Here is a 13,069-nt window from a genome sequence, read left to right as displayed (position 1 = left end):
TTAGGTTTTTTCACTATGAGTGTTTATACCCATAGTGAAAAGCTCAAGTTTTATGAATATACTTAGAAAAACTAACTAACTAACCATCACGCCGCTTTCTCGCAGGGGTAGGCAGAGAGAATAGAGCGCCACACCACTCTGTCCTTGCAAACATTCTTCGCCTCTTCCACGTTCATGCATCTCCTCATACATACCCGCCGATTGTTACGACTCCTAACCTGACCACTTTCAAGTATTTGGCATACTTTAGTATATTCATAAAAACTCGACAAACATTTTTTGTCAACCATTTAAATTATATTAGGGCCGTGTCCAGGGCTTACCACCTGGCATTTGGCATAAAATTTTTAACTGATGGGCATAATGGTGAACATTACACAAGTGTATAAAGTGATCACTTAAGCCAGCCAAATGCTCGGTCTTAAACCTTGGGATGTTAAGTTTCAAGTCATTATCTTATAAATAAGTTTTGGAAATACTGTTTTTTTTCTGTGTTCTTTTTTTAATAGGCATAGGGATCCTGAGGGGTGGGGACGAAGTGTCGGCCTTTGTCCATACATCCTCCTCATCCCTCATTTATCTAAATAGAGTTTTTATGCCTTAAGAATGAATTAAAATTATTCCTCTATGCACAGCTGACAAAGAGTCTTCAGGACTTTATTACCGCTGCGGGTAGATGGTGGGTTTAGTTTTTAAAAAAAGCATTCTTGGGATGCTCCGACGTCCATCTTTCTTAATAAAAATTATATATGTTTCATATTTAATTGAGATACCTATAATATTAATATGTCATCCGTAGGGTCAATAATCCAGAGTCTGAGAAATGTTGATAATATTTAAACTCATGTCCGCCTCCGTAGTGTAATGGTCAGCACACTCGGCTACCGTTCTGGAGGTCCCGGGTTCGATTCCCAATGGGGGTAAAATAAATATTAATTTTTTCACTGTCATATTTATTCAATATTACCATGGACTGGTACCTGAGCGGAGGGCTGATCACCTTTCCTTCATGTGTAAACAATCAAGATAACACTGCGTTTATATGACGCAGTGCCCTATGCACCATTGGGGGATTAGGGTTTTATTATTATTATTATTATTAATATTTAAAATTAAAATGTAGCTTTGTTGTATAGTGATTTTGATACAAAGATACATTTTAATTATGAAATAGAAAATCACAAATTTAGTGCTTCTAATTTGAATTATATTCATTAATATTTACTCTATAAAATTAAAAAACTTTGTTTTAACTACTTTTTTTATTGGTACACTTTATCCAATCGGTTTCGACAAAAACCTAGTCATCATCAGGGTTTATGTAATCAATTCTAAAACATTGAAATACTCATAATGAATTACCCTTCAGTTTCCAAAAACTTTCACGCACTCCGAACACCATATGAAAATATGATTTAAAAACTCCTAAATGTTGTTTTTATTGTGCATTGCGTTGCGAATACGTCAACTCCAAATGACAACTATGAATGGAATAATATTAATATTTAATATTTATTTGATTTAAGAGGATTTTCTTAAAAAAAAGATTTATTGGAGCTAGTAATTAAGTATAACATATAATTATTCCAGTAATTAAACTACATATACAGAGTTTATAAGTTTTCATGTGTATTCTATCCACACCTAATAGTGTATAAGGCATCGCATAGAGGCGATGTGGTATCAAATTATACCGTTAATTGTACAAAGGTGACTAGATCAGTCCTGCGTTCCGGATTATTGTATGGTATATCGAAGTGGAATATATTTGATAGGATACACATCGCTCACTCCTTTCAAGAACGTCATATATAAAAAAATTGTCAATTTTCAATTGTGCATGTTTTTGGAATGCCCAAAAAATGTTCTATATCCCAGTAAAAGCCGCATATTTTTAACTTAATATTTACCCGCTACAGGGCAAAAAATGTTGTTTTTGGATTTTGAAGAAAGGTTTTTTTTAATTATTTTTTTTAAATAAGTATACAAAAAATTTTAATGGAGAAAAACCTTTCAGGTTTTACCTTAAAGGATCTGTTGTACAGTAAAAAGTTCAAGAAGTGCCTTGACATTATATATACATACATTGAGAGTATTGTCCGCCTCCGTAGTGTAATGGTCAGCACGCTCGGCTACCGTTCTGGAGGTCCCGGGTTCGATTCCCAAGGGGGGTAAAATAAAATATTAGTGACTTTTTCATTGTCATATTTATTCAATATTACCATGGACTGGTACCTGAAGCGGAGGGCTGATCACCTTTCCTTCATGTGTAAACGATCAAGATTACACTGCGTTTATATGACACAGTGCCCTATGCACCATTGGGTTGCGGATAAGGGTTTTATTTTTATTATTATATTAATCTGGATTTTCTCTATTCAGGAGTTATTTGTACATTTTTTGACATCTTAACATAGATGACGAAGAATATAGAAGTCTGGGTATTTGCATAGGTATCACTTTATATTTACTCAAATTTTTGTAACTCATACGTACCTCATTAATCTCATGCCGCAATGCATATGAGCCATATGTTGGATTGAGAAGGCTTTTATCAAACAAAGACCCTTTCATTTGGATGTATGCATGATCTAAACCCGGGATTATTTTCACATTTTGGGAAACACCTGAAAATAACGATTTAAAAATTTTATGCAGCTTATAATTTGGCAGGATTATTTGACTACAAAAATCTGAATATATTAAAAATATTGTTACATGTACATAAATTAATGCACACGAAACGATTTTTCATATTTCGAAAGGGGCTTTTCAATTTTCACATATCGCTCACTCCTTTCAAGAACGTCATAAATCAAAAAACTTGATTTTTCAGAAGAACGTTTTTAAAGTTTAAAAATATAATACAATGTATTGAAAATATTATTTTTTGACATTTCATCAAAGATGAAGAAGAATATGGAAGTCTGGGCATTTACGGGGCTTACGACCGTCATAGGCTGGTTTAAGTGATCACTTTACACACGTGTAACATTCACCAATTCTACCCATTATTGACAACCACACTACTCAAATTCTTGGAAGTTCTATATATATGAACCAATTTAGAAACTTTGTTCTTGAATCACTAGAACTTCACTAGAGACATCTATTGGTGAGATGTAAAGAAGCTTTAAATAATATGAAAATAACTCCTGTAATTGGAGATAATCCAGATTTTGTGAACAAGTATTTGGACACACTCAAAATGTTGTATTGAAAATAAATATCAAGCCACTTACTGAACTTTTTTCTGTGCAACAGATCTTTTTAGGTAAATCTGAAGGTTTTTTCTCCATTTGAAAAATATTTTGTATATTTAAACAAATAATTAAACAATACCTTTTCTTTAAAATGCAAAAACAACACTTCCTGCCCTGTAGCGGGTAAATATTAAGTTGAAAATATGCCTCTTTTACTAGGATATAGTACATTTTTTGGGCATTCCGAAAACATGCACAACTGAAAATTGACGATTTTTGATTTATGACGTTCTTGAAAGGAGTGAGCGATATTTCAAATCTACACTTTTCGCTTTCATCCCACGCTTTTAGACTTTGATGTTCCATTTCGTTTGATACGTTTTGTGGATTCTTTTACGATTTTGCCCGTTAGTCTACGGAAAGCTGGCAACACAGGAAAAATTCTACTGGACTGGTACCTGATCAGCCGAGGTCTGATCACATTTCCTTCATGTGTTAACGATCGAGATAACACTGCGTTTACATGATGCAGTGCCCTATGTACCATCTAATGCGAATAAGGGTTTGTATTTTTTAAATTATATAATATTGTGAATTACAATTTTTTGAAAGAAAAATGATATTTTTTTCATATAAAAAAAGAAGAAATAAAAGTCGTTCGTGCTTACTACGCGTATTTACCGCGTGTTACGAACCTACCGCCTCAGGGCTAATGACTCGAAACACGTCGGCTCTTTACCATAGTTTTATACCCGTTCTGAGATCACACCCTCACGTGTTCGCAGGAAAGCAAAACACGCTTTCTTTATCCGTTTATATTCTTCCAAATTTATTACATCATTTTATGGCGGGTAGTAGCATGAATAAAATATATACATTGGTATAGTGGTCTAGGACTTTTGATCATATGTAGTTGGTTTCTTCAATGGGAATAAGACCGCTTCAGGTACCAGTCCAAGGTAATATTGAATAAAAAATCACTAATACACCGCAGGACAAAAAAAATTACGAGTTTACTTGTTACCGCACGCCTTGACTTTACTGAACTATTTTTCTAAGAAATCCTTTATCGATACCTCTTTCTTTTGTTCAATAAATTAAAGACACTTTGTGTCACCTTTCTACAATATTTACATTTTAAAATGTCTCAACAATTTTGTTTTACCCGCGTTTGAGGGAACATAACACAACAATCATGGAAAGTGCAAAGCAAATGTCGATTGCGATAAAATCCAAAATAATCACACTGTCGCAACAAAACATATCTAATTGTAAAATATCTCGTCTAGTTGGGTATTCAGAAAGTGCAGTGAGGTTTTTATTTAAAAAAAATCCAAGAAACTGGATCCATAGAACGGAAAAAAGGAAGCGGATGGGGGCGCGCGACATCTGCCCGAGATGATCGCTTAATAAAAAAATTGTTATATATATATATATATATATATATATATATATATATATATATATATATATATATATATATACATATAAATATATATATATATATATATATATATATATATATATATATATATATATATATATATATATATATATATATATATATATATATATATATATATTTTTATATATATATATATATATATATATATATATATATATATATATATATATATATATATATATATATATATATATATATATATATATATATATATATATATATTTATATATATATATATATATATATATATATATATATATATATATATATATATATATATATATATATATATATATATATATATATATATATATATATATATATATATATATATATATATATATATATATATATATATATATATATATATATATATATATATATATATATATATATATATATATATATATATATATATATATATATATATATATACGCCTTTAACGAGATGTGCTTGCCAAGAATTTTTCACTCAAGAATTACGCAAAAAATTAATTCTTTTATTGGGTATATATTCAAATAGATAATAATAATAATATGAAAAAAAGCTCTACCAACAAGACTCATATGGGGGGATGGATAAGCTTTTTTTGTTTATGTACGTACCATATATATTTTTTGTCAAATAAATGAAATTCCTAAAAAAATATCAACAATAATTCTGAGCTAGAAAACTTCGAAGTGTAGACAAATCCGGATATTGCAAACAAAGATTTGCACACTCCAAATATTGTAAACATAAAAAAGCTAACTCTCCATTTTTCTCTCATCTTACAGTTGACACAAAAGCTCGAAATGTCTCAATAGAATGTTTCAGTTCAATTTGAATGGCACTTTTTTCAATTTTGTCCAAATACCGAGTTACGTTTCCGACTGAATATAATGATTGGAGAAAATCAAACACCCTTCGTCGTCTTGTATTGAAATAGGCCTAGAGCAAATAGCTCCCATTTGACAATAACCTTAGTTCGTGACGAGTAAATGTTGGTTGTTATCGTCTGTACCAGTGGTTCCCAAACTGGGCAATATTGCCCACTTGCGGGTGATGAAGTAATCTTGGAGGGTAATACTGGCTTTGGGAGAAGAGTCAAATGGGTAATAACAGATTGTGGAAAAAATAACGCGTAAAATGTTTGAGTATTTCACATTGTAGTTCTTCTTCTTCTTCTTTTTTGCTTGATGAAGGCCTTGTGGCCTGTTTTTAAGATGGATTAGCCTCCTGCGATGTTGATTCCCAGCTGTGGATCCATCTCTTTTGTGATATGTGCGTCCTTGGGGTACGCCGTACAGTGCAATATAAGGGAGTCTTGATAGCTCCATTCTCCTCACATGCGCATACCATTGTCTCCTTCGTTGCCTTCCCCACCTAACAACATCTTCGATCTCGCATATTTCCCTTATCCTGTTATTTCTTATCCTGTCTCGTAGACTCATGCCAGATATGCTACTTATTCTTCATTTCTAAATTATAGTTACATTACAGTAAAAGCAATAATTGTTTACCTGAAATATAATGCGTTTAAGGGTATATAGGACTAACCGATCTAACACTTAGTAATCCTCAGACACAAAATTTACTTTTCAAAGATAATTTTCAGGTGTATTTTTTTGTTTCTTTATTTCATTTTATTTAATTTTACTGACTTTGACTGACTTTGACTGACTTTGAGTGAATTTGACTTAACTGAGGACAACCACAGCTTACAATTCGTCGGCAGTTCTCGTCAAAACTTCGGGACGCCGATCTGACTTGGGAAGATGCAAGGGAGCTGGCAGCCGACAGAAAAGCCTGGATGCAGTTTGTGTACTCGGGAGCGGATATGGTTTAAAAATAATTTTATGTAATAACTTTTTCTTTGTTTTATAAATTCTACCTAACTAACCACCATGTCAATTTCTAAGAGGGCTAGGCAGAGATAATAGAAGGCCACACCAATCAGTCATTGCAAACAATATTCACCTTTTCCACATTCACGTATCTCCTCATACACACCCGCCATTTATTCTGAAGGATGAAAGAAGGCTTCCGCAACATTTCCAAACACCGTTTGTGCATACGGTGTGGTGGAAGGGATTAAACACGTGTCACAATAGATCTTAAGAAAAAGTGGTATTGACCAAATAAGACTTGAAAAAATGACGTTGAAAAATGGGTCCAATAAGTTTGAGAATCTGTGGTCTAAATATATCCAAGGAATCCCTACAAATCAGCATCAGAAAATTGGATACAAAATAAAGCATTCGGGATACAGAACACACAAAACTCGGAAAATAAAACATTCCAATAAATCGTTGATTTAGAAATAAATCTTGTCAAATAAGAAGTGTATTCAAATACTTGTTCAAGTTTTTTTTACATTTCAAAATATCTAAAAAAAAGTAATTTAAAATAGCTAATTTACTATTTTTTTACTGCCAAGACCTAAGTCTTGGCAATGAGCTGTAATACAGAGGAGGTCACAATAGACCTAATATGGTCGCAGTGACATAAGGGATGCAAGATCCCTTGACCTCAAAAAAAAATTGATAAAATTGAGTTTAAAAATGAATAACTCTTTCTGACTGATAAAATTATGAGTTTAAAAAAATAAAAAAATAAAAAATCATGTTTTCAGGCATTTCTCTTAGTATATATTATAAAGTAACCTTACACACATTTCCTGAAGGTCTCTGCTTAGTAAAAAAAAAATACTCAACAAAACTATAGATGGTTACGAGAACTCGCAGGTAGAATAATAACAGTCTGGGCATTTACGGGGCTAACGACCGTCATAGGCTGGTTTAAGTGATCACTTAAACCACCTTAAAGTTCTTCATCTTTGATGAGATGTCAAAAAATAATATGAAAATAATTCCTGTAATTGGAGATAATCCAGATTTTGTGAACAAGTATTTGCACACACTCAAAATGTTGTAAATAAAACTCCTTTATATCTCTTTAAAAAAGTTAATGCGTCTTTTTACTAAACCTTTTTTTTTGTTAAATAACATTTTAGGCGTGGAACTTGAATAGGTAATAATTTAAGGGAATTTGAAGCTTAAGTTAGTATTGGGTTAACTGTAATAATAAACGAATTTCTAATGAAATCATCGCGCTTAGTTCTTCCAAAGTTTCACAAAGATAACACATCGAACCCCCTGAGAATCGTAAGGGATGAAGTACTTGTAAATTAGTTCCCTTACCGCGTTTATACTGTTTCGTAAGATCCATACAGTACTTGATTTCATTATGAGCTTTCTCCTAGTTTTAAAAGTTAGAGTAATAATCATTTCTCTATATCATGAGTTTTTACCTAAATGAAACCATAAATCCAATATATAAAGTTAAGATAACTACATACAATACTATAAAGTATAAATGAATTCATCTTCTTCTAACCCTTATCCACACCTAGTGGTGCATAGGGTACAGCATCGTATTGATGCAGTGTTATTTTGATCGATACTTACATGAAGGCAAGGTGATTACTCTACCGCTCAGGGACCGGTCCAGCGAATATTAAAATAAATATTTTTCGAACCCTTATTCGCACCCCAATGGTGCATAGGGCACTGCATCATATAAACGCAGTGTTATCTTGATCGTTAACACACGAAGGAAAGGTGATCAGCCCTCCGTTTCAGGTACGAGTCCATTGAATAAATATTTGAGTGAAAAAAATCACTTATATTTATTAGACCCCCCCCTGGGAATTGAACCCGGGACCTCCAGAACGGTAGCCGAGTGAGCTGACCATTACACTACGGAGGCGGACTAAATAAATATAAGAGTATAAATTCACTAATATTCATTTTCAACCCCCCATGGGAATAGAACCTTCAGCACGGTAGCTAAACGTGCTAACCATTACACCACGGAGGCGGACAAAAACATACATGTTTACACTACTACTACTACTACCATTACACCGTTTCTCAGCAAGGGTAGGCAGAGAGGATGGAATGCCACATTCTTATGTACATACACTCATAGCTTCCTTCATATTCATGTATCTAGCCATACATGCCCTCTGATTACGTAGACATTTGACACCACCAGATTTTAGATTCTAATTGATCTGATCTTTCCAAGTCTTTTTTGGCTATCCTCGTTCTATTCTGCAAATATATATTCTTAGTCATTCTCTCGTTATCCATTCGCTCCACATGTCTGCACCACCTTAAATAACTTTTCTTAATCTCCATAATAATCCCTTAGTCAGCCTTACATTCCTTTCTAATTCCTTCATTTTTAATTCTGTCATACAATGATTTTCCACACATTTGTCTGCGGGAATACGTTTCAACGGCGTTCATTCTGCTTTCATTCATCTTTTGCCAGTTCCATGTTTCGCTTTCATACATCAGTGTTGGTATCAGCACTCAAATCAAACCAAAAATCTAACATATCAAGTTCAGAAACTTTTAATACTATGCATTGCTGTAAATTAATATAATGACTAAAAATGTCAAAAGTATGTTTAAATTCAATTTATTTTTACACATTTCCATTAGAGTTTTTCCAAGAAAGCACTTCAAAAAGACACATCAAATTAATTCGAATCAATTGTCTACGCGTTTTTAAAGTCAAATGAAATGGATCCCTCCATTTAAAAGTAATCCCAGGATATTTTTCTTTATCCGAGACTGATACAAGGTTCCTCCTGTAAAGGATGTGAAAAGATAAAAACGTATAGAGTTTGATCAAAGAAAAGTAAGGTATTGATGAGTTGTCACGGAGTAGAGACGTGTCGGAAATAAAGAATGAATTTTCCTTCTTCGCGCGCGTGGACGGAATCCCCATACCGAGAAATGAAGGTTTATGAATTAAAATACAGCGACTGTCCTAATTATAAAATTTCTTAAGTTTAAAGTAAAATTAAAATGCGAATATGGTAGAATTATTTGTGATATTAGGTCTCTATAAAATGTGCAGTACGGAGGATAAAGTCCGATGAGGAAGACAGCGAAGACGATTCAGGAACGAATCAAAAGAATCAATAAAATAGACTGGTCCAAATTGTTCTTCAAGAGAACCCAGGCTGAAGAAGACCTCCTGGAAGACCTCCAAAGCGATGGCGTGACAGCTGGCAGTCTACGTCACAATAGTCGGATAACGTAACAGACAGATCCGAGGATCTAAGTAAGAAGATCTATAATAAGAAGGAAGCAGACAATTTAGATAATTTGATTACAGTGCCTACCCCGTGGAATCACGTTTCAGATAATTCATTTCTAAATATAGCTGAGTTGTCCTTAAATATACATGTACGGATCGTGAAAACGGAGGGCATTTTTACAAGTTCGTAGCTCGGAGACATTCGTAAATATTTCAGCGTGTTGAAATGAAAACCTCCCTATTTTCTGAATTATTCCAAAAACGCGGGGAATTTGCCGGCTTTTCAGTTATTTCATTGCGCTTTTAAAACTTTCATGGCCCGCATTTGGAATTGAAACGATTCTGGCGGTCACATTCGACAACGAAGCGTATGTATACATATGTATGTATGCATATTATATTGGGAGAATCGTACCTGCTTTTATTTAAATAAAAAACGATATTATTCGAGGGCTGTTCAATTAAAACTGTAATGGACGACTGGAGTCTTTTTTATTATTTTTTTATAAGGGTTAACAATAGCAACATATGTAAAATAAAACATCAAAAGATATATATCAAACCAAAACATTAGTTCTTCCGGAATGCAGAACCAATTTTCCATTTGTGGGGAGGATGATTGGTCCGCTAAACACCAAAAAATGTGGATCTGTTCCATTTCAGTACTGCCAGGTTTAAGACATTGTTTTCAATTCCCATCAAATTTCAAAGTACCATTATCACACCAATACACCAATCAAGTGTGATAAACAGACACATACCATATACAATAAACATACAATAATATTTTTTTACAAAAAATAAGATAATAACCTCCCCAAGCGCAAGAACTTGTCTCTTTTTTGGGAAGCATTTTCGTTTTTTTTCTTCTTCTTTTAAATATTGTACCCTTGTAATATTGCATAGATAAAGAACAAAAATTGTTAAAAATATTTTACTCTATTACTAATAAAATTTAAACAAAAAACTCACTATAGGGGATTTCAAATATCTTTTTTGGTTGTGTTAAAAGCAAAATATCTTACCTGCTTTGTAAGTATGATGACGATCAGGATGTACAGGTTCAGCAGAAGTCCTAGAGCGGAGACCAGAGTCAGGACGATACTAAGGGTGAGCGGTACCATTCCGAGCTATCGATCTTTAACTATTTATATAATTTAAGACCCCTTCGTCTCTCGATTAAAGAACACTGCCTCAACGACCACAAACGGAGGTTTTTCAGTATATTTAAAACACTTCATTTTATTTGTATTTTTTTTCAGTTCTCAGTTTTATTTTTTGAACATAAAATATGTTATAAATTACCGATCATATATTATTCTTGTTTATTTAAACATATGTTTATTTTTTAATTGTATGCTTAAGAAAAAATATCAGGAATGTTTGGCTGCTCAGATCTTGTTTATGGATACCTGTATTATTTTTGGTCAATGGATATGTTATTTTTTTAATTACTCCATAAAACTCTCGTTTATTTTAATATTATTTTTTTATTTTCAATAGATTATTCAATGCGTCAATATTTATATAAAGTAATATATTTATATAAAGTTCAATCATCCGCAATATTTATTTTCGCTTCTTGAAAACATCCGGCATTCTGAAACAAGATAAAGGTTCAATGTTATTTTAAATAAAAACAAATTTTATGTATATGGTGCGAGTAAAAAATAATATCTTAATTATAAAATTAAGGATATTTTTGACGGGATATGAAAACAAAGAAAAAAGGTCAATATTTTATCATATTCCAGGGACATTATACTAGCAGAAAGTAATTTGTAATTTGCTAGTACTAACTAACTAACCATCACGTCACTTCCCTAAAGGGATAGGGCAAAGACATGGTTTGCAAAGAAATATTGGTATGGCGTCCTATTCTCTCTGCCTACACTTGCGGGTAAGCGGCATGATGGTAAGTTAGTTAGACGGTTGGTGCGACTATTTATGGGGATTTTATTTTTGGTTACCTTTACGGAGTCCTGGTTCCAACTCTAATGAATGTATGGATGTGAAACATGGAGTTGGCAAAAGAAGGATGAAAGTAGACTGAATGCATTCGAAATGCGATCTCTCAGAATAATGTGCTACAAAACGATGTATGATAGATGTTCGAGTAGTGAAATAAGGAAGGAATGCAAAGCTGAGATAAGCATTATTGATAAAATTAAGAAAGGTATGCTGAGATAGTTTGGACACGTAGAACGAATGAGTGAGGAAGGAATGGTAAAACAAATTTATGAGGCAAATGGAAAAACGAGTAGAGGAAGACCGAAAAAAACATGGCACGATCAGGTATGGAGTCGTAACAATCGGCGGGTATATATGAGGAGATGCATGAACGTGGAAGAGGCGAAGAATGTTGGCAAAGATAGAGTGGTGTGGCGTTCTATTCTCTCTGCCTACCCCTTGGAGATGCGGCGTAATGGTTAGTTAGTTAGTTAGTTTTATTTTTGGTGTTTTTTTGTAATCAAGACGTACTTTGAGGGTTTTATTAAATCGCTTGAAAATATTTCCCTCCGTTAAATCAATGTCCTTGGAAACTCGTATTGAAATGAAGACACAATACACCCTTTGAAATCGATGTATTGTATTCCAAATAAAATTATCAGCGACTGTACTCCGGTAATTGACTGCTAATGGCATCTATCAGGTTCAGAGCAAAGCTGACAGAGGGAGGTTGCTACCCTTCCGCTAACATTATTACAGTCTGATGTGCCTATACGAGTAGATACACAAGGCTATATGGCATGTAATAAATGCACCCCTATATGAGTAAACAACTGAAGCAAAACAACATTAGCTTCATTCACAACATTTTGGATGTGTACTAATCCTAGTTCTCAAATCTGGGCTTTTTCCCCTTTTGAGTTATTTTATTTTATTTTACCACTTAGATATCTTTCAGTATCGGGAAGGAGACATTTATAAAACAGGGTTTCTGCTAAATAAAAAGCTTACTAAAATAGATCCTAAAAAATGCAAAAACAACACCTTCTGCCCTGTAGCGGGTAAGTATTAAGTTAAAAATATGCCGCTTTTGTTGGGGATTTAGTTCATTTTCTGAGCATTCCGACAACATGAAAATTAACGATTTTTGATAGATGACGTTGTTGAAAGGAGTGAGCAATATATGTAGCGATTAGTCATATTTTCTTATTTTGTTTTTACCTTATGTTTTTTAATTTTCTCATCTGTTACATTTTCTCATTTTTTATATTTTCTCATTTGTTTATTTTAAATATGCTTCTTACGTTATGTTTTTCTCATTTGCTTCTTTTAAATATGCTTATTTATTATACC

At 32.9% G+C, this 13,069-nt stretch overlaps 1 protein-coding gene across 1 annotated transcript in view; it reads right to left on the bottom strand.

Annotated features, from left to right (window-relative positions):
* LOC148301198 (uncharacterized) overlaps positions 1-10,890 on the bottom strand; it is a 90,039-nt gene extending 79,149 nt beyond the window's left edge. The window contains exon 1 of the mRNA XM_088273648.1: positions 10,792-10,890. Within this exon, the coding sequence (XP_088129774.1) occupies positions 10,792-10,890 (99 nt within the window). The remainder of the gene's footprint in view (positions 1-10,791) is intronic.
* Between the last annotated feature and the right edge of the window lie 2,179 nt (positions 10,891-13,069).

Source organism: Brachycentrus maculatus, unplaced genomic scaffold, assembly GCF_059751285.1.
Source record: "Brachycentrus maculatus isolate JH-2025_06_01 unplaced genomic scaffold, ASM5975128v1 h1tg000591l, whole genome shotgun sequence".
Taxonomy (NCBI): Eukaryota; Metazoa; Arthropoda; class Insecta; order Trichoptera; family Brachycentridae; genus Brachycentrus; species Brachycentrus maculatus.
This window is presented reverse-complemented; position numbering and strand designations above follow the sequence as displayed.